Below are 23,803 nucleotides of genomic sequence, written 5' to 3' on the forward strand. Positions count from 1 at the left end.
AGATCTAGGAAAGAACAGGGAAAGGAGATTCTTGTTAAGGAGGGAGTGTGTCTAAAATCCACAAGAACTTATCACTGATAGGGACTGCCTGGGACAACCAAACCAAAGTTGATACATAGATTTAAAAAATCCACACACGGGAAGTCTCTTCATACGCTGTAGGCTGTAAAACACTTTCCAGAACCAAAACTTAAATCTGTAATAAAATATTCAAGACTACAGCTATAATGTTCCAAAGGAAGAGAGTTTAAAAGGGAGAGAATTTGAAAGCATCAAGAATGTCTTAGGGTCCTGCAACAGTTGTAATCTGTTAAATTAAAATCCTGGAGAGTCTAGGAAGCTTACCATACGCAAAGCTTACCACATATGAAGTTCTACACTTCATTTTCTGGTTCCTGTTAACAAGACCATCCAGACCACCCTTTATGATGATCTGTTTGTTCTTGTTGGAATTTCTTTATTCCCTGTGTCATCTACAACTTTCACAAATTTATATGTTGCTCTCCCCTAAGTAACGAATTAATACATTGAAAACAATTGGTCCCAGGGCTATTCCTTTAAAAAAAAAAAAAAAAAATCACTCTCAACTTCTCTATCCTGATAAGTATCCTTATAATACTATTTGCTGCAGTCTTCTCTCTGGCTGTGCTCCTGAACTGCCTTAGGACTTCCTGCACCCACCATCTCTGTTCCACCCAGCTCCTGCAGGGCACTGTACCAACCAACTTAGATTTCAGCTAAGCATTAAAATCCACTCTATTAGTTCTAAGAAATAAATTCTTTTACCATCTCTGACATCATCTTCCTTTGATAAAACTAAGTTGATTTATCTTTCCTGCCCCCTGCCTCCCTGTTTTTTCTTTCCTTCAAGACTTTGCTATTCCTGCGTCCCATGCAGACACAGCACTCTGTGCAGCAGTCTCTGGGCTTTGTTTTGGGATCTTCTGGGGACAAGGTCCAGGATCATCAGGGAACTCCTGGGAACCCTCTGAGAAACCTGAGGGTGCCTGCTGCTGTCAGGCAAGGATGAGATGAGGGGAGCCATGAGGGTGCAGGCCTGAGGAAGCTTTAGCAACTTCTAATGAGCATGATCAGGTACCCTTGACCGAAGGTGCCTGGAGCCTTTGTTGCAGCTGCCTTCTAATTACAGAGGGTCAAGAACCATTTCCACTGGTGCTCAGAAGAGGCCTTTATAAGAGACAGGCCCAGAGCACAGCTCCTAGAGGCAGCCAACAGCACAGCTGCTTGTATGGAAGGGTGCAAAGAAGAAGAAAGGGGAGAGATAGACGCACAAAAACCCCCAAACTAGGTTCAAACCAGCATAAACAGCTGCAGGTATGACAGGGACACACCACAGAGCAGTTTCCTATCAGGTTTTGGAGCTGCTGACCCTACAAGAGTGGAGGCTTTAACCCACATGGTGTTTTCGATGGTGGATGCAGCATCTAAGTTCCAGCCTGCACAGAGTGCGTGAAGCCTCTCTGATGCCAGGAGAGACGGACCTCTGTCCTGCAGGAAGTGTGCTGTCTTTGAAGGCTGTATCACTAAGTAGAAGAGTTACAGGAGAAAATCATCAGGCTGCACAAGATCAGAGAAGATGAAAGAGAGACAGAGCCTTCTCAGAGGCACTACGGTTTGAATAGCCCTGGACACCAGGCTGCAGTGGAGATGCAGGCAGTGTTCATCCCAAGTTGGTGACCTCTGGCACTAAGGGGAAGACTACTGCTCTACCTAGAAGCTTACAACTATGAAAGAGATTCACAACCCTCAAAGTTGAAGAGGAGCCAGATATGCTTTCAAGCACTGTATCTGGGTCAACTGATCCTCAACCATGCAAGGCCACCAGGAAGAAGTGGCAAGAAATAGTAATGGGTGGCTCCTTGCTGCAGAGAACATAAGCACCCATCTGTGGACCTGACCTATGATCTACAGAGGTTTGCTGCTTGCTGGGGACCTGGGTCCAGGACGTTGTACAAAGACCGCCAAAGGTTGTCTGACCCTCAGACTATTACCCCCTGCTGTTCTTCCATGTGGGCACCAATGATGCTGCCTGGAGAATATCAAAAGTGACTTCAGAGTTCTGGGAGAAATAGTCTGGGGCATGGGGTCCCAGGTGGTGTTCTTCTTCCTTCTTCAAGTGAAGGGAAGGGCTATGAAGAGAAGGAGGCTTATAATGCATGTCCGCAACTGGTTGTGGAGCTGGTCTTGGCAATAGGGTTTTAGTTTCTACAACTATGGGACCCTGTTTGCGGATCAGCATTTGCTTGGGAGAGATAGGATCCTTCTAAGTGGGGCAAAGATATCATTGCTAATAGAATGGCTGACCTAGTAAAGATGCAGTTTAAACTAGGAATGACAGAGGAGAGAGTTACTAGCAGCCCTGAGAGGGAGTGATGGACATGAGGGCTGATGAGCAAAGGCCTGGAGCAATGCGACCAAAAGGAATCACAAGATCAATAAAACAAGGCTTAAGCAGGGTCACCTCCAGCATCTGCATTTAAGCAAGGATGTACCTACAAGGCACCACTATGGAGAAATCTCCCATATACTTTTTGGGAAATCAGCATACTGGGGTGCCTGTCTGAAGTGCCTATACACTAATGCATGCAGCATGGAGAATAAACATGGTGACTTAGATATCTGTGTGCAGTTGCAGGGCTACAATTTTTTGGGGTAAGAATTACTGAGAATTACTGAGAACACCAATATGGGTGATACTGTAGTGGGGGCAATAATCTTTGAACTATCACGGTGACTGGGAGAAATGCCTGAAGACTGGAGGGAAGGAAATGTCAGGGAACTACAGGCCACAGATACATCATATACATTGTGCTTTAGAGTAATAGCTTAGGTTTCAGAATGCTCCTATAATCTATAGGTATGTCTAAACTGCCTTAGAAAATAATGTTTTTCTGGGACTTGTGATGTCAATTTGAAGGTTTTTTGATGCAAGACCTGAGGCACGAGATCTGGGAAAAGGAAATGTCTGGTTGACGTGTCCTGCATTTCCAAAAGTTTTGATACAGGTCAGTACCTCAAACTATTCTACTGGTTTGCAAAAGGTTGATTTTTGTCAGCCACAATGTGAAACCATTTTCCAAGCTACAATAAAGTTTAGAAAGTAATTTTAATGTACACCATTGGCCCAGTGCCAGTCATTGGGAGCAAACAAGCTCAGAATATGCCAGTGGCAAATAAAAATTCTTAAGAAAAGGGGTGGTAATGAGGAATGTCATTAAATTTACCAGGTCATGTCTCTCAAAGACACTTTCTCACTCAGATAAGACATTCTGTTTAACAATGTAGGACGCTTGCCACCTACAAATGACCCCCTACTCTGTAGCTGAATGTGCACAGACCATTTCCTATAAAGAGGGACAAACCTAGGCTAATGTTCTATCTCTCTGCCTTCTCCCCATTTCCTATATCATAATCCTATGACCTTCTCATAATCTCATGACCTCTAAATATTTCACAGGACTCAGAAGAACCATGCTAAATCTAGTACCTCAGTAGCGTTCAAAACCTCTAGAAGTCACACCATAACTCTGACAACTTCTCCCTCTTTCATTTCCATCATATTGTCATCATTTTTGCAAAGAACAAAGGAAATTCACCATGGAAACACTTTCCCAGTGAGCAGAAATGCCTGGATCTGCTACATGCCCCACTCCATCTTGGAGGGGAACAAACTTCTCAAAACTGAAAAATAAAAAGTTTTCATACCAGCTTTCACACTCCCACCACACAAAATCTTCACTCTGCACTTTGAGTGATGTCCAATACGTCTCTCTGAAAGCTAAGTTCCTGCTTTTCCGAAGGACATGAGAACTGCAGGGGAAGTTATAACCACAGAGCCTGAGTCACCCTGCAAATGGAAGATTAGCTTTGGACAGATGGGCTGATTCACAACACAGTGGAATGAATTGTAAGATCAGGTGCAACAGAGAAGACAGAAACTTGGCGGGGGTGGGGACGACAGGACTGCCCCTTTCATCAGCAGCCTGCAGTTAAAGCGGAGTAAATAAAACATGAAACTGCACTGGAAGCCAAACTACACGCAGATCAATCTGTCTGCTCCAGACAAATGAACAAAGACTGGCCAGATGTTAACAGCTTAAGTTCTTATTTCTCTAGGAGACTGCCTGCCTGAGCCATATGCTACAGAGTGGTCCACATCACTGGTTCTCTCAAGAACCCCAGTGCAACACTCTAGCACAGATAATCAGAGGACAAATGGCATTGTATTAATGACAGGGCAGATACATGTTTGGGGGTGACTGAGAATATGTGAAAAAAGTCTTAGAAGAGTAGTGTTAATCCCCATCTTGGGCCCTTTCTTCCCTTTCTATACAGTAAATTAATAACATGAAAAGAAGGCAGAATTGTGATTGTGTGAGACTGCATATATTCTCCTACATTTCTAGATTTGAAGTCCAAGAGGCATGACTGGGATGTCTTTTCTTAAACACTTTTCTTAGGGAAAAGGTATCTCTCACTCTGCAAAGGTTCCACTCTCCTAACAGGGCACAATTAGTTCTGCAGTATGATGAAACTCAATCCTGAATCATAACAAAGCCATCTAAAAGCAAGCATTAAGACAGAGAAAAGATGGTATAAATTTGGGTTGGACGCATAATACATAAATAATCACAGTCCTTAGAATAAGATTAGTTTAAAAAAAAAAAAGTAAATAAATATATCCATGAAGAGACAATAGCACTGAAAAAACCACACAGGGACACTTAAAAATTACTCTCATATCCTGAGTTAATTCTAGCTTTAATCATTCATAATTAAAGTGATAGGAGACAGACATATTTTTAAAATCGAACTTAAGTAACGGCCCCATTCCTGCACATGCTAACTTCAAGCAGTTTAACAGCTGCTTTATCTTCTTGAATTCAGCACTTCCAGATTAGCTTTCACCGGGAATAGATTCTGTTAAATTTGTGTACTCTTCCAGGAAGATTCATCAGTCCAAAAGACATTCCATGACTTTTACAGGATGTTATATTAACCTGTTAGTAATCAAGGCCCTGAATTTTGATAAATTGCTTCAGAAATGGTTATTTCACTGAAGTGAGCTTATTCTCTTCTGATCTGGACGATATCTCAGATTTTCCTACTACTCATCTACATCATGTGCACAACTGTGCCCACTTTTAAATTTTATCCCTGCACCATATTTTAATTTGAAAATACCCTGTAATTGCCTGATGAATGGAAGATAATTAGATACCCAATCAAAACTATTGTGTGGGGGGAATGCTTACAAGTTAAATCACTGTTTAGAATCATATTTCATCCTTGTATTATCATTTTCTAAAAAACAAGCACCAAGCATAGCAAAAACCAAAACAGAACTAGGACAATGCTGTGGTATAAGCAATAAAATTTCAATGCGCAATGCTAACATCTGTTACAACAAGCATTGTCTTGGAACATTTTTTCAATATAATCTAAATGGGCATTTTTTTCTTTGAGTCTGGATTAGTCTTGGTTTCAGATAAATTGAGGATTTTTATATCAAATGCATTAGGAAACTCTTAACTATATGGAGTTTCTCAGCCATAAGGTATTAGAGGTATAGAAGGTACTGATCATTCTTCTCCTCTGCCTTGTGTTGCGAATACCAACCTATCACACATGCACAATATAAAGTTTAAACATGAAGGAATGGTGAGTAGTTCTCTAAAAAATTCTTAAGTTTGATTTCATTTTGTTCAAGGCAACTGAAGTCTGACAAGGACTTATTCAGTTCATGGGAAACCTAAGGCCTTTTAGGGTGGCAGTGGAGTGTGAATCTACAGTGCAAGATGACACAACCATATAATACCACTACACAGCTCTAATTCTCTCCCAGGTGATGTTCTAACCTCTTTCCTTTTTTTCTTTTTTTTGTTTGTTGTGGTTTTGTTGTGGCTTTGTTGCAGGTTTTTTTTTTGTTCTGGTTTTTTTTTTTTTTTGAAAGCTAAAAATATTTAAGAAATTTATCTAGGAAACAGAAGAAGAGATTAAAAATATTCAATAGAATACTACTGCCATAAGCAAAAAAAGTTTCCTAACATGGATGATCATAGAATCATAGAATGCTTTAGGTTTAGAGGCCATCCAGTCCAACCCCCCTGCAGTGAGCAGGGACATCTTCAACTAGATCAGGTTGATCAGAGCCCCGTCCAACCTGACCTTCAGCATTTCCAGGGATGGGGCACCTACCACCTCTCTGGGCAACCTGTGCCAGTGTTTCACCACCCTCATTGTAAAGAATTCTTTCCTTATACCCAGTCTAAATCTACCCTCCTTTAGTTTATAACCATTACCCCTGTCCTGTCATAACAGGCCTTGCTAAAGGGATTGCCCCTATCTTTCCTATAGTCCTGCTTTAAGTACCGGGAGGATGACTGCACAAAAGGCCAAAAGACACTGATGCATGCCATCCTGAAAATTCTGGCAAGTGACCACTTGTATTTTACACACCTAAATATTTTCCTTTCAGATTCTGAAATTTCTTACTGAAATAAATGTCTCTGTCTCTTCCATTCTAAATTACCACAGTGATTTTTTGCCCTGAAACCACTTACAAACACGAGCAAAGATACAGTTCCCCATTTATATGAATAGTATCCTGTGATATTAGCAGGAGTCACTTTCAGAGACTGCCTTTCTGCAAAGACCTTAATGTATCAACTTGAATTATAGGAAAGCATAATTAAAGCCAGAACAGGGGAATTAGTTCTTTGCAAACTCACGAGAACTTGAAGTAAGTTGTTCTTAAGATTTTGCTGTAGAAATCAGGCAAGAACCAGGAATAGGGCAATATGAAGGAAGATCTCACGCACATCTGTGCCTGTACGTCTGCTTTGCAGGACAGTTCAGAAACCACAAGGAGGACAGAATCTCCATATTTCTGTTTATCGAACTCACTGGAAGTATCTTTGGGAAAAGAAGATTGGGGCTTCTTGAAATTAGGAACCTAAAATACATTGCAAAGGAAAAAAACAAGCAAACAACCAAAAATGCATTTCTTCATAATATGTGAAGTTGGATTAAATACAGGCTTTGTTTTGCTAACATTTTTACGTTAGTAGTTTACAGCTTTCAAGGCATACATCCAAGCTTGGTGAAAATTTGGTTTTGCTTTCTTTTAAACCAGTGAAAGAAAAATTAAAACCCCTCTTTATTTGATACAGTATGTATTTCAACATAACCTTAAAGAATATTTAAGGCCATATCAAGGCATCTCAAGCACCCTCCAAACACAAGAACAGACTATGTGAATAATTGTTCAGCAACAAGTTAAAAAAAAGAGACTACTCTTGCCTCAAAAACTTCATATTAATATTCCAAAGAAAGCCTAACAACATATTTTATCTCCAGTTGGCTTCATATTATTGAATACTGGCCAGAAGTTATCTGTTTATTTTTTCTCAACGATAGCAGTCAATGTTAGGAGAAGATTGCCCCTTCCGCAAAAGCAGGTGAGCACAAGGAAATGGGACAAATTCCTGGGTGGAACCAGGAAAGGAAAGACATAGCAGACAGAGATCTTATAATTTTCTTTAGGGATGAAAATATGAAGCAGTAAAAAGAAACTGAAAGGCTTTGTGGAAAGAATGAAATTGTGCAGGAAACAAACAAGAAGATGGATAGAATACATGAGGAAGACAGGACACCTTGAAAAAATAAGAAACAGTAGGAACAGATAGTTTGAAGAATTTCCATAGTTAAATAATGACATTTATAATGTCTCAGTTATCCTGCTCCTATTCCTTTCTTTCCTTGCTTTTTGACATATTTTTCTCTGACCACCTTCTGTGTCTCACGTGTCTTATCTTCTGCCTCTCTTTTCTACTTTTCTGCTCTCAAAGTTGCATGTACAAGGCTCCTTCTAGGATGAAATCACTGGGTACTATTCAGAGCTTCCAGCTTAAACATTGCTGTTACCTGGTTTATTTGATGCTTCCAAGCTCATTCTTTGAGAAGAGGCAATATTTTTCTTGCTGCCCTAAAACCTTTTGGCAACTGTGATGGAGAATGGAAATCTCTGCTCTTCTGTCTTTCCTCAGAAGCCAAGCCTGGGAAGTCAAAGAGCGCAACTGCACCTTGAAGTCTGCACAATGCATACCTACCGTCACCAAAACATGGTGCCTCAAGCTTGTTTTTGGGGTGAATTTGAAAGGTCACCAGATATCTAATTTCTTTTCTCAGCCCCTCAGTATCTCACTCATTGCATCCGCTTATCCAATTAATTCTTCTCAGAACTGACCACTAACTCAGATCCTAGCTTGCAGACTCCACAGTGAGCGAGCACGGCTACAATAAATAAACCTCTAGATTAATAAGACTTCTACCTTGCTTTTTCTACAGGAACAGACATATACTACATTGAGAAGGCTTGTTTACTAGCTGCTTTTCTTTGGAACAATTTTATTTTTTCCAGTATTGTATTTCCTGGGATGAAAACTGGCATTTATGGATGCTAAATGCTTTCAATTTAGGTAAAATGGACCCTGATGACCCACTGATTTTTGAAGTGGATGTCACTGTACAAAATGCAGCACAGCCTTAAGAAATCCTAAGAGCGTTAATCATGTCAGCCAAGAAAGTACTATTTTGTCCACTTACAGGGGATGTTTCACTTTAGTTTTTATCGCCAAGGTACTTCTAGGTTATTAAACTCAATGAGTATTGTGATAGAGTCACTAGAGAAAATATTTTATCTGTTCTTTTACACATTGTTAATCTATTTAATTAGCTTACTGCACACTTCTCATTTCTTCTGCCTTTTTGAAACACCACCTACACTGATAAAATTACAGTAGGAGTTCTCAATATTTCCAGGAAGGAGCAGAGAAATCACATAAATAAATGACTATTAAGAAGTAGAGAAAAACAAAGAGTCACTTAAGGTGATCGGAATTTAACTTGTTTTAAAAACAATTCTAGACAAGATACTTAGTGGGAGGAAAATATATATTTTAAGGAATCTAGAAATACCATGAATATGCTACAAATTGTGAAGCTAAAATGCAGTTTCACTGAATTTTAACATGACAGGGAAGCAAAAAGGAGCAACTGAAGACAGTCTGGAGAGAGTGTCCTATCACAAAACAATGAAGCCAGAATCCCTTTTAGTGCAGTGAAGTGCCAACTTTCAGTTTGAAAATGTCTATAAATAAAATGACCGATACACAGAAAAGAACAGTAAAACACTGAAGTAAGATGAACTAGAATTACTGATTAGCGAATACTGCATTACCTGAAAACCAGTACATGATCACGCATTCTTCTGTGTGACTGTCATATTCTGAAGGCTTTAAAACTTCTACAATACTGGTGGCTCACAATAGTTTTGAGGAATTTATAGCTAAGTATGACCTCATTCTCCTGACTCTCAATGCCAAAGCATGAAACGCAGCAAACACAGACCACAGGAATATCACTTGGTTTGCCTAATTCAAAATACAATCCCAAAAAGGTAGTGCTAGACAGCAGCAAAATTGGAAGCACCAATTGCTGCATCGTCTCCAATCAGCTGAAAGCTCACCTGGGAATTGGAAAAAGGACAGGGTCAGGAATTTTCTGAGAATTCTGCGTGCAACAGCTGTAATTCTTCAGGGATGATAAACATTAAAGCTAGCCTTGCTCTAAGCAGCAGGTTGGACCACACAACCTCCCGAGGTCTCTTCCAATTTAAATTATCCTATGATTATATACCATAGCAAACACTTAAAGCTGAAAATCCTGAATATATTTTGTAACCTCATTTATAAACCTCTGCCACAAAATTATTAACTTTTGAAACAGAATCTTCTCCCAGAGGATGAGAACAGAGCAGCAATCCACAAAATCTAGGACACAGAAGCACAATGGGTATGAACTTGTCCTAGTTAAGTAACAGAACTAAGGAAGTTTGTAAGTTACCCTTATACCAAGATGACTTACACAATTTTAACATTAATCCAATGGAAGAGCCATTTCTAGTTGCATGAACAGACCTGAATAACTTACAAAGGATACTAATAGTGAGCTGTGCTATTTGCAACCATAGAATTCAGGTCACTTGGAAACTCATAATCCCTGGGATCCAAGCAATGCCAAGAAAGGGAGCCTCAAGCCATGCTAGCAGTATCAGATATATAGATATTGCCTATGTACTTCAAGAACTGAGACCATGCTGGCATAAACTTCTCCACTCTACCTACCTTTTGTCTCTCTCTGTGACATGGAGAAGAAGAAATAGAAATAAGAAATAGAATAATTTATAAGAAATAGAAGTTTCTCCACCAAGTAAAAGGAAATGGGTGATAACATAAAGTCTCTGCAAGAAGAGATCCAAAGGGATATGGCTGAAATCGAAGCAAGAGATCCTCTGTAATTTTGGCCTCCAGAGATAAAGTGGAGTAAGACTGATAATCTAAGCAATTGAGACAACTGCCTCATCACAAGGCAAGGTAAACTAAAAAACAACTTTATGACTCAGGAGCAGCTAACTTGTGGACAAGTTAGGTGACCTTTAATTATCAGGATATAAGACCATAGTACAAAGTGCAAAGAGACAGAAGATGGTGATCCAGCTAAAGAATAAAGTGATCAGCCCAAAAAACCAGAAGTTAGATGGCAGATGAAAAGATGCCATTAGAGTTCTTGTTGACTAAACTACATGAGTATGAGGTTTTCTCCATATAACATGAACAAGAAGCCAATATCTATCCCCACATGTGTTTAGGTAGAAGGACAACTGGAGGAAATGAAGATATATATGCAAATTGTTCTAGATTTTAAAAAAAGGGGGGTGGGGGGATCTGTCAAAATGATACAGACTTTCTGGGAGATCGAAAAATGAGAGAGCGCACGTCTCTCTCTTGCTGCTAAGAGTAAAACCAGCCGAGTTACTATACAGGCTTCTCCAAAGACCCCATTAATTTATTTCTGCTTATTTTATTTTATGTGAGAGTAAACAGAGATGACATTCAGTTACTTCTGGTCTAGTGGCTTGTAATGCATTTTTAGCATAGAAAAGAAAAATCATATCCTAAACTCAATGGCATTTTACGACAATGAGATAAGTTTTAGATGCTACTCAACAATTGTTACTTTAAAAAAATAGTTTTGCCTGATGTTCCTTTAGAGGGAAAACTATGGTTTCAGTATATGAATAGACTTATACCAGCACCTGGAGGTCACTAACAGGCCTTAGCAGTCTCTCCTCTGGGATCTCCACCAACACTTTTAGTCCTGTGTCTTCAGTCTCTGCCATGGACCTGCCCAGCAATCACTAGACCTGACCCTGACGCGCAGACTGACTTCCCAGCTTGGCCTTGGACCTGCCTCTTTGCCATGGGCTTACTTGCCTGATGGTCTGCAACTTTGGCTGAGCCTGTCCTTGACCTCTGGGCCTGCCCTTCTCCTCTGCAGTGGGGCTGGGCTCTGCCCGGCCATCGCACATTCTCCCCCTCTGCTGCTGGTGGCTCGCATCCCTCACCGCTCCCGGGCTGCCAGTTAGTTACTTTCTGTGCTTTCGCCATCTACACAGGGAAGGGATAAACCTTGCATGGAGCTGAAAAAGGCAGGATGGAACTCTAATAATTTCAAAGACTAAGGGTTCAACATGCTTTATAAAAATCACCTGAATTCAAGGAAGTTTTAACTGGATCTTTCATTACCTGAAGGCTTTAATGAATCACACCAAACTGAGTTTGCAGTCTGACACAGAAGGTTTTGGCTTATCCTTCAAGAGGAACAGAAGGACTTTGAACTCAAGCGCAGCACTCTAGCAAACCCATGAAAGCTGTAGTTTTACCATTTCTTAAGTGACCCTGACAGACATGAAGTCCATCACTCTGTCCCAAAGGAAGACCAAGAGTCCCTAAGTTGTGTTCGGTTAGTCTTAACAAACCCTCCACAATGAAGGTTCAACAACCTACTCAGTCTATTCTACTATTTTCCACTTTAAATCTTTCTCATAAAACATGTTTCAATGTTTCTAGATTACTGAACTTTTTTATAGACAACTCTGATCTACCTCCTTCTTGAAGATGATACTAGACCTGATGTTCCAACTTATATCTAATGAACACTAAGTAGTGTTGAAGTTTACTCTGTGTCTCTTAAGTATCAATATTGCATCATATTGGGGGTGGTGAACTGAGAACTCTGCTTCCCTTCTACTTTTTACCATAGGCCAAGCAGTTTGACCTACTTGACCCTTACCCAGTTGGTCGTTCATTGTATTGCTTCCTGTTTCTTTCTCTGGAGATCTGCTGCCTTGACAGCCATTTTGCACTTTAATATAAATAATATGTAAGTGAAAAAAAGTTTCTCTACTTGTCAAGATCATGCTGAAGCCTAATCCTGTCCTCTGCAAAGGGCTTCCAGCTTTTCCCAAGTAAGTATCAAATACAGATTTAATAAACATTTTTTTCTATCCCACTATCTAGAGAAAACCTTATCTCTTTCCAGAGAAAACCACTTGACAGCATCCCATCCTTCTTGTTTGACAGCGAACCACTGATAACCACTCTTTGGAATTATAATTCTAAGTAAGAGAACGATAAAGCATATCATACTTTTTTGTGACTTTTTGCTTCACCATTTGTTTTAAAAACAAATATTCAACTGATCTGATGTCAGTTAACCTTGGTGGCAGGAATATTGGTTAGAGACTGCTCTTACAGTATCTTCCTCAAGATCAAGTTTCCCTACTTTTCTGTAGAAACACCTTTAACATTTTTGTAAGTCATATAACATCACATTTATCACCTACCCCATCTCCTGGAGACCTGTTATCTTGCCACAGAGGGAAATTAGATTGCTTTACATGATTTATTCTCGTCAAATCCATTTGGCCATTGTTTAGCATCTTTTTATCTTCTGAGTGATTGCAAACAGATTATCTGCTCAAGTGTCTTTCCAGAAATTAAGTTTAGCCTGACTAGTGTATAATTCCCTGGGTCTTTATGTGTTTTTTGGAAAGACACATAAAAACTTCTTTCCTCCCCCTACAATTCACTTACTTTTTATCCTTTAATTCTCAAAGCTCATAAGGGAAGACTAAGATTTCTTAGTTACTCCAGAGTGAATTAATTGTGCCAGACAATTTGAAAATATCTGACTCATCTAAGCATACTCTAACCTGTTCTTACCCCCCTTCACTAGTTTTAATTATGCTAGTCTTCAGAACACAGTCAGCCTGTTTTTTAATGAATGCTGAGGAAGAAAAAAAAATCAAACACAAAACTGGCATACCTCTATTAGTTTTTCCTCTCTGTCAATTCATGGGCCAACTCTTTCCCTTGTCTTGCTCTGATTAATAACTTATAGGATGTTTCTTTTAACTACTCTATTGTTAAAACCATGCTTAAGGCACTTGGCCCGTAATCTATTGCAATTTCTATGACCAAAATGTTGCTCAGGGAGAAACTCAGAAGACTTGGTGGGTTCATAGTATGTGACCTTATCAATTCCGGAGGGTTCAATCATTTCTTTCTCAGTAAGCTCCTCCAGTATTTTCAGCCATAGACTTATCTGATTTTGTCCCTCAATATTCAGACTTATCAGACTGATGCTTATAATAAATCAGAGCACAAAAAGAACACAATGAAATTAGATTTATTCTCCCTTTTAAGTGAACCAATGTCAGGATAAAGCCTCCTTCAAAATCATACACTTTTGCAAGTCAAAGAGTATAAAGGAGTCTTTGCTACAAAAAAAAAAAAAAAAAAGGTTTTTTTTGCACTAGGGAGTCTGATACTAGTAGCTCTCTTTATGTCCTGGAAATTATGCAAATCTTACCTCAGAGAACCGTTGTACATCCTGGGTTAAAGTTCCTACTCTCTTCCACTGATAATATTTGAGTAACTTCAAAATTGCTGGATTCACTGCATTATCAGATGGCACTGTCCGGAAGAAATAAGGATATTTTTTCTTATCAGCCAACTCTGGGGTTGTTGCTGCAAATGAAAGCTGAAAAAAAATCAAACAACAGGAAAGAAAAGAAAGTCACCACAAGTCATCTAGTATTCAGAAGAAAAACTTTGCTCTTTTCAATGCAACAAGGCACAATCCACACACTGCGGTCATGTAGAGAATTTTCATCATCATACAGCTTGGAAGTCCTACCAGGACCATTTACTCATTTATTTTCAAAGGGAATTTTAAAAATACCTTAGTTCTATAAATTACCTGCTACAAAAATAAATGAGGGAATCTTCAAAGTCAATGGTGTAAAATCCTCTGTTTCAGATCATGTATTTTACACATTGCACAGAGCAAGAAGCTCTAAGGGAGTAAATCTCTGTGATGAATTCCCCATCAACTTCCTTCTACGTTGTCTTCATAAAAGTTGAGCATTGTTCCAAGGGGATATTCTCAAACTCCTATATATCACTGAATTAGAGAGTCAACCTCCAGTATCACCTCTTCCTATCTTCAGGTAATAGAAAAGGTACCAGAAACAGCGGGAATAAGTATGGCAGCAAGGACGCGGCTCAGAACTTTATCTGGCTCCCGGTTTCCTCCACTGAAGCAGCCCCCTGTGATCTGTGTTATCAAAGGGGACTCAGTGGCTAATTCTAAGCATCTGAAAACATCAGAATTTGTATATGGTTTGAGAATGCTTATAACAAGAGAAAAGAGGAAAACTGCTAACACCAAAAAACATTCAGAAAACTTTAGTGAATTCTGCCAAGTTAAAGGCAGCGTATTTTTGTGTATTCTGTTCTATACATTTGTGAGTGATTTTCAGGCAGCATTACAAAGGGAATGCTGCATGTTCACTTTCTGAAAACGCTCCTATTCTGATGATACTTGCGGTTATTTCCTCCAGTATTTTTTAGGTTTGTAGGAATGTGTTTCTCAAGCTACTTTTTTCAGCCATGCATATCAGTTGAGGGTTTTTTGAAGTACCAATTTAAGGTAAATTGGTGTGAATGTCAAAAAATAGGCCCTAATACAATTGTGTGAAGTCTTTCAGAATCAATAGAGTCAGAAAGTATAGGTGAGATCAAGCCTATATAAGTACTTCCAACTATATTATTAAGTTTACATTTTCTTCAATCAAGCATTCAGTAAATTTGGGCTAGAAAGCCTCTTCTGAGATTCAGAATAGACAATTTTAATCTGAAACAACAGCTTTTTCTTCAAGTTTATAAAACCTAGATTTAGCCTGGCAGAGAAAGAACTCATTCTCTGTCTGATTTTAGACTCTCAAACAACATATTGCATTGTTATAACCTCCTAAACATGAATACAGTTTATTTTCTTAATTAAAAGCCCTGAAATCCAACCAATTTAGTGTGCATAACTGGACCATTCAAAAAGAGAAGATTCTTTCTCTTCAGCAGTCAGTAGCTAGAGGATATTTTTTAAGACTTTCTACTGCCAACTATTTCTAAGATAAAATATTTTTAATATACCAACTGCTCTTTTCTTAGATTTTATGAAAAAAGTACGTTGCGAGGTACCATGCTATTGTGGTCTTGATTTTCCAAAAACATATTGGATGGCTCACTTAGCCCTTCTTAACATTTAGCAATCAGCAGTGAGTCTGTGAAGAGCTGGTTTCAAGGGAAAAAGAGTCAAGGTCTGCCAGATAGACCCAGCCAGCTTTTCTGCCTAGCCTTGTAATGCTGAATATTATGCACCTACTGCATAAGGAAAGGGGAAATAAGGACCTCTATCTCTGACTGAAAAGGAGAGGAAATGTGACTAGAAAACCAGGATGAAGAAGTATGCCTCTCAGCGGCCTGGCTGCTTACAGCCTGGTGACTTCAAAGGACTTGCTTTTCAAGTTATTATGGTTTTGGATCGAATTTAATTTGATTGATCCTTAAGAAAGAAATAAAGAGTAATGCTGAAGTTAACAGTAGGGACAAGCAACATTGGCAAGGTTCACCTAACTCAGGTTGACAGACTGAATGGGAAATTATTCTGATCAAAGGTACTAAAAGCCTTAGTAACGTAAGCCATCTCTATAGCTGTGAGCTGGCTTTAGGGCAAAGATCTGTGATATAAGCAAGGCAATTCAGACCCATCCTTTGACATATTAGTGACTTACACGAAGTGCCTAAATTAGTATCCTAATTGCCCAAATCTCCTTGGGAAACAATGAAGCAAAACCTTACCTCTCTTCACTGATTAAAGAAAGATGAAGAAGACTCATAACTTAGATTCCTCAGCCATGTAAATTGAGATGAGGTGAAGCCACGTTTATGTGTAACACTAATGACACCTGAATTACAAAAGAACATTCCTCTTTTTGAAGACAGGTTTTACTAAAATATGAAATGGAAAAATTTCACGCTCAATTCTCAAACAATGGAATGTTGGATATGTTTAGAGGCCTGCCTTTCAAGCATCACATACACCATGGTTGGTCTCATTCTGCATCACTTTGCCATTTTAATAAAACACTCATGAAAGATGGATGAATAACCTGAAATAATTATGACAGCATCCCCTTTTTTATTTTCTCTCACAAAAGTTAAGCCATTGAAAATGTTTAACTTTTCACAAAATTATCCCTATGAGAGTTTGGGGACATGCAATGAACTTAACCCAACAATCACCAGCAGTCAATATTCTGCTTTGAGAGGGACAAGGAAGGAAAAGGAGGAAGAAAAAAGTCATTATATTTTAGAAAAGTGGTAATGAAAATATCATTTTAATAAATAAATGGACACAATGTAGTCTTACTGGAAAAGTATGTGATATAGTATGGTTATAGAGAAATATCAGTAAAATATTCATAACAAAATCTTTATCCTATGTGATAAAACTAGTAAGATCACAACACTGTCCACCCTCATTGCACTGAGATGGTACAGCCCTTATTAACTGAACATAAATCCTCTGTATTTTAGAGCTAAAGTTGTTTTTTCATGGATGATTTGAAATTTGAACCTATTAAATGGCAAACTTTTCATAGTTGCTTAACTTCATTCTACAGGACTGAAAGCCATAAAGATGTGATTCTGCTTTTTGTTATGGGAATTTCTTCTTATAACTTTTAGTTATTTAGTCAAAAATCTGGACGAATGGCAATCCTGCTGTTCATATAACTTTTTGCAAACCACAGAGGCACTGTTTTTCACATTTTTGTATTTTCAGCCCATGCATATTCATGCATTGCTAAAAAAATATTGTTACAGGTGTTACATAGCTGCCTCTCTGCATAGAGAAAGAGTGAGAGATAAAAAAGTTACAAGCAGGATTATAACTCATCAATAAATGCCTGTGGGGTGTATGACATCATTCTTTCACAGAAAATTATTTTATGTAACTGCTAAAGGTGATAGCCAAAAGCCAAACTTCAGGAAGGCATGAAAGGCAGGAGAAAAATTTTTTTCAAGTCGCTATAAAATGGAGGACACAGTGGACATATACCAGGTGATATATGATAATTGTGTGTGTGGTATTCGTGCATATGCAAACAAACTGTGTGCATATGGGTATGTAGATCTAGAAAAAAAAATTATTCATATATATATAACACATATATCAGTTTGAATACTGTCAGAAAAACTGAAGCTACTTCTCAGGTCATCCCTCAGAAATCTTTCTTTAGAATATCTGCTTACAATTTGATACAATTTGTGAGCAACAGCTTCTGAACTTAAAATGAGTGTATGTAGGGAAACATATATAAGCTATGACTCAGATGGAGATTTCAGAGATGAAACAGAGTTTAGAACTTTCAGATGGAAAAGAACATAATATTTACAATTCAAGTAAGAATATTAACTATAGTAGAAACTGAGAACCAAATAGACCAAAGTATTGAAAAACAAATGTTTATTTCTTCACAAAAGCAATAATTTAGTAAAAGTCCTGCTGCCTTAACATCACAATTAAGTCTGCTCAATTCTAAAATTAAAGACTTTAACAGCTAAAATGCGGCATTTTTGACCTTTTAAATGTTTCCGATCGCTTGTGTGATCACTATACAAATGCATTATAGTTAGCAGAGTTTCATCAGAATGTGTTTTGTCTGCACTTATTAAAGAAAAGCAATAATGTTAATACCCTAGGAAACATTCAAGTCAGCAGTCATCATGAAAGAAATCAGTGTAAAAGGGCTTTCATGTTACCTGAAGTTGATTTACTCCTACAATGTTTAGCTTACTGTGGCATTCTCCCTATCGTATACCCCACAGACCATGTGGGAGCAAAAGCACAGCTAACTAGGAGGTCCATAAAGGGTGGCTGCAAGCCAGTATTTCAAAGTCCCAACCCCACTGAAGACAATGCCAAAACTTCCACCAACTTCCTCAGAGCCCAGATTTCAAATGTGTAATCAGATTTAGGTAATGAGATTTAACTACACCGGTGTAATTGTAACTCTGTAGGCCATCCTGACATTTTGCAGTATGCCTACACTCACATCGGTAGTAGTGCAGATTCTACTTTTTTAAAAATAAAAATATATGGCTGTCTCAAGAGTGAGCTGAGCAGTTGTGCTTCATTGCTAGCAATGGAGAAGCATAGCAGGAACATAGCTAATGGCTTTGTCTCACCGTGTGAACAGAAAGGAAGCAATGAATAACAGTTCTGGAATGGATCCAAAGCAAAAGAATTAAGGAAATGGTGTGAAGTAGAAAAACAGCAAAATATTAAAGATGATGCAGAAAGGACCCAATAGCACTATGTGTGAAAAAGAGTGTCTTATGGTAAAGAGTTTTGAGGCCATAGAATGTAGGATGTTTTTGTATTTCAAAAAAAAAAAAAAAGGCTTGGAAATTACCCAAAATTGAAAAAGCCAGTGAGGCAAATTTTACTGTCAGATTAAAAAAAAAAAAAAAAACAAAAACAAAAACAAAAAAACCCAAAACAAAACCAAACAAACATTATTCCACAGAAGTCAAGAGAATTTCTTTGGCTTCACACTGAGAGTGAAAGTAGATTTTAATAATGGAGAGAAGACAATGTTAAACAACTGTTATGAGAAATGCTTCAGCCTAATATGACAGATGGCCAGGTTAAGCAATTTGAACTGGTGGACTTTGCTGAAAAACTGAAAAATATACAGAAGGATTTTACTAAGGAGGTTTTGGGGTTAGGTATACGTTTTGATAAATTAAACTTTCTCCAGAATGATGATACTTTTTGAAACAGGAAACATTAATTTTGTTGCAAATCCATACAGTTTCATGGGAGGGTTGTGAGCAACGCTAGATAGAGTGAGGTGGAAAACAAAGTTAAAGCGAAACGTAGAAATGAACAATTCTACACAAGGGGAGTAGAAGCTGAAATCAGGTGTAGTAGATTAAACCAAAATCAATCTAAACTGCTTTCAAGTTAAAGCAAGCATGTTCCCATTTTAGGGAAGTAACAGGCATTCCCTTTAAAAAAAAACCAAACCACAGTACAGAAGTGGGAATGGGAAGGTGGTAAGCTCTGGCATTCATTTAAGAAAATGGGATGCAACACTAATGCAATCAATGGGAAAGACTAGGAGTTATGTAAGAGCGGATGGATATTAGAGAGCCGAAACAAAATTAGAAAAGGACAGGACACTATTGTATATAGGGTGTATATGTTCCATATATAAGTCTGGAGACTGGAAGCTGGCAGGCTGAAGACACTCTGCAGTCCCAAAATCTCCAGAGGGAAGGGAAGGCAAAAGTACAGAAGCCTGGTTAAATTAAAAGCACAGAACTATACCTGGGGTAAGCAGGGTCACCCTAACCTAAGGCAACAGGCCTGTTTTACAGTCACGTGTGTTTAAGAGGACTGCATTATTTGAAGTAAATCAATAACGGAAACCCTTAGCAAAGTTATTGTAGGTCCATAAACCTAGTAGGGCAGGAAACCACACTCTCCTCATAAAGCAGAGGCCGGCCCGTGGAGCAGAGTGGCTAGAGGATTGGGAGCGTCTGCCACCACAAACGCCCCAGCAGCTCAAAGGAGGCTCCTGACATGTGGCGGGAGGTGCCAGAGCATCTGGATTTGTCAATCCCGAGTTGAGAATGAAGCGTCACTCTCACCACTTGCCTCTCCAAAGAGAAGGTTGTGAAACAAGGTTACACACTGTGTGCGTGGAGTACTACACATTGGAGGGGAAAAAGAAAAAAGAAAAAAAGCCTTAGGTAACAGAGTAATCTCCCTTTAATAAAATGTCATCTGCTAAGACAACTGATTCATGTTTGCAAATGGGGAAAATTAGCTTATTGAGCACCAGAGAGATTAGCTTAATTTTCCTAGGCTTCTGCACCGTGCCTTGTACAAGTAATTTATTAATGATCCCTGGAAATTTAAATCTGCTCCTGTTACTGCAAAACTAGTCTTGAGGGAGAGTTTTTTATATATGGCAGATATCACCTGTATTTCCTGTACCTTTTCTAGAAAGCTAAATTATGGTGATAAATCAGCACTACTAAACAGGATATAAACTGCTGATTCAATCAATTGGTGATATCTTTTATTATCATCATAACTAAAGATTGCATGTCATGTATGCTTAGATAGGAAGCAACATTTTCTGTGAAAAAGGAAAATGCAAAGATTATTTCCAAAAAGACAGAAAAATGTCAGAAAGCTCCACAGAAAATAGTCTTACAATGGTACAGGACTGCACATATAGAATCTTGTCATAGGAAAATAACAAGGAAGATGATAATTTGTGGCAATGTGTACTTGTGACGCCACACACCATTCCTTTGTGTGCCTTGCCAGGAGCTCTAACACTTTGACAAGCCTGTGCCAGCAATAATACTCGAGCGTGGGCATGTGATGACTCGATGGTCCCAGGAGCTAGAAAGACCAGAATGGAAACTAACAAATAATGAAGAGTTAAAAGATTTGCCTGCCACATCTTTGGAAACAGTATTAGATGATGTTGTGTAGCGAGTGAAACAATATACTCAACCCAGAGACAGCATAGACTGAAGCATAACAATTAAATTGCATTTTATGGTAACTGATATTTTGTAATAAACATAAAAAGACACAGAATATAAAGATTTATGTTAAATGTTAATTCACTATGCAAAGATTAACAGTAACCTTACAATACAAGCCACTTTGCCCAGACGTGCAATTAAACTACCACTGAAGTTGATCTTACCTCTAGTCAAGTCATGAATAAATTTTAATACAATAACAATACTTGGAATAAGAAAATAGTTACATATGATCAAGAAGAATATTAAAGAGAACTTTAAGACATACATGATAGAATGTAAAGTAAAGAAAAAAAGTGATATATTAGGCCGTTCCTTCCCATCCCAATGCACAAAATGTATCACCAAATCAACTTTCATGGATGATCCAGAGAAAAGGTGTGTGGATATAACATAGCAAAGATGCTTGCAAACACCCATATGTTTGGAAGATAATCCAACATAAGAAGCTAAGTGTAGCAATTTCATTGACAGGGCATTGCAAAGATCTTCAAAGCAGGTGAAAACAAACCACAGTAATAAAGATCAAGAAACAAAGGTAATGTTTCTTGTCAATTTGCCTGCACAGCTGCTAGTGTCAAGGGTGTCAATATACAGACAGTGAAGGAGCAGGTTCTGAACCAGACCTAGGAATCAAAGAGGCAATCTTCCCTACTAGCTAGACTCTAATCCTGATCCCTAAATAGCACAGGTGATGCACTAACATAAGTTGAAAGAAGAAGGAAGGGAGAAAAAAGAAGAAAATATTGACAAGAAATTATACTCTTCCAGCACTTTTTCACCTGACTTAAATACTTTTGAATATTTACGCGAATGAAAGCTCTGGAGGCTCCATCATACTTACGTTCAGAAGATTTTACAGCATTGGACAAACTTCAATGCTATAACAAATGAAACTAGCAATCATTAAAAAACGTTCTGTTAACTCTGTATGGGCTTTCATTGTGACGGTTGCAAGAGCAAAATAGATGTCTGGAAGAATATCTATGATGGCTCACTAGCTGGTAAATGGGCAGGATGCCTCATGCAAATGGGAACATAAAAATACACATTGTATTAAACACACTTGACAAGTATGGATCTCGTGGACGAACATCCCTTTCCATCATCCATAACACATTACCCATTTGATTAGAGCTACTGTTCCTTTTAAAATCAGATGTTTTGCCAAATACTCCTGCCCAATATCATCTGCCGTTACCTTCATTAATTCTGTGTCTGAAATTGCTTCCACTGACTGCCTTTTGGCACCTGAGAGTTTCCAGAAAAAGCATTTCCAGCTGGTCTCAAGGTTGGAAGGCACCCGCCTCCATGCTGATGGCATTCCAGTGAATTAATCCAATCACAATAAGATTGATATTCAGCTGCATGCTGCTCTGGAGACATTTCAGGAAGCAATTCTGGCTACTGAATGAATCAATGTTTTTGAGGACAGAAACTGGTTTAGATAAAATAAAATCCATATGATAAGCACTTCAGCTGAGAGATGTGTGCCCATAGGCTAATGGGAAGGAACATTCAGTCCTGTTCCCTTCCCGGCTGGGTAGGCTGATCTACTCCCAACACTACTTGGTAGGAACTGCAGATGCCTGAATGCAAGAAGTCAGACCAGACGATAAAGTTGGAGTCTTTTGGTGTTAAAATTTGCTACTCCCATAAAGTCTGTGGATTCTATTAAAGAATAGTGATTGAATAAATCCTCAGCTGAGGGGATCTTTATGTCTTCAAATAATGGAAAGGATGAACAATAGCCAAAAAAAAAAAGTGAAGAAAATGATCTAGACATTAGCATTATTGCTTCACCTGCCTCTTAGGCTGGCAGATTAAAACTTCCATCCACCTGTTCACAGCAGCCATCATCTATGTTTTAGAAATTTGTAGAAAAAACTAAGTTAAAGGAATTCCTAGAACAACATTTCAGGTGAAGGAAAAATAGAAGAGTTATTAGTGTTCAGAGCAGAATAAAATTACTAATCAAATCCAAGTCCAAGTAATGGGATCCATTGAAAGTTCTAATAAATACTGCTTAACAAACCTAATGCATCCACCTTAATTTCCTTGGCACATCTCAGAAGTATCATGAAATTATGGAGAGTGTCCTTCAATTCAATGGTTACCCCTGCAACCAGTCAAGTTGAGAGAGACTTTGTGATTTATACAAAATGTAAGTAGGTAGCTAGCTGAACATGAAGCAGAATCATCTCAAACAGATTACCAATTACCACATCCAAAAGTCAAAATTCAGCATTAGGCTTAACTTGATTCTTTCGCTATTGATGGAGATAAACAATTGCTATCCCCTTTTCATTGCATATTTCTTCTGACCCTTTGTTTGAAAAGATCTATCACAGTTTGAAGTAGATTCCCCCCCCCCCCCCCCCCCCATGAAAAGGTACTAAGAGAATAAATCTGGCAATCAGTAATTGCTTTTTCTATTCTCTAGAAAATATTTTGAGATCTATGTTAGGCACAAATCATTTACACCTAACACAGGTGTTCTGCTTACTGTTAGAGGTGGACCAGAGCACTGAAATTAAATGGTAGATCTACAGAAGTTGCTGCAAAATTTGTTTTCATTTCCAAACAGAACAAAAGACATAATCTTTTGAGTTTTTCACAAATGGAACTGCACTGTGAAAAAGGGTTGTATACCTTTGTCTGTCACACTCAGTTGCTTAGCATTTGGCTACTGGCCTGGATTAATACCAGGACTCAGCTTCAAATCCCTGCTCTGCTTCAGTCACAGCATTATTAGTTATCCTAAATCAAGCAGTGTCTCCTGCATTCATACTCTCACTACCCAGCTTGCTTGTCTCTTGTCTATAATAGATTATCCTCAAAATTTAGTGAAAACCAACAACTTCGTAAAATATTTCACTCTTGACAAAACCCACAAAAAA

General features: G+C 38.5%; 1 protein-coding gene across 1 annotated transcript in view; it reads right to left on the bottom strand.

Annotated features, from left to right (window-relative positions):
* Positions 1 to 23,803, bottom strand: part of GABBR2 (gamma-aminobutyric acid type B receptor subunit 2) — a 491,408-nt gene that overhangs the window by 284,012 nt on the left and 183,593 nt on the right. The window contains exon 3 of the mRNA XM_064443206.1: positions 13,798 to 13,968. Within this exon, the coding sequence (XP_064299276.1) occupies positions 13,798 to 13,968 (171 nt within the window). The remainder of the gene's footprint in view (positions 1 to 13,797; positions 13,969 to 23,803) is intronic.

The sequence above is a fragment of the Phalacrocorax carbo genome, chromosome 2 (genome assembly GCF_963921805.1).
Source record: "Phalacrocorax carbo chromosome 2, bPhaCar2.1, whole genome shotgun sequence".
Classification (NCBI taxonomy): Eukaryota; Metazoa; Chordata; class Aves; order Suliformes; family Phalacrocoracidae; genus Phalacrocorax; species Phalacrocorax carbo.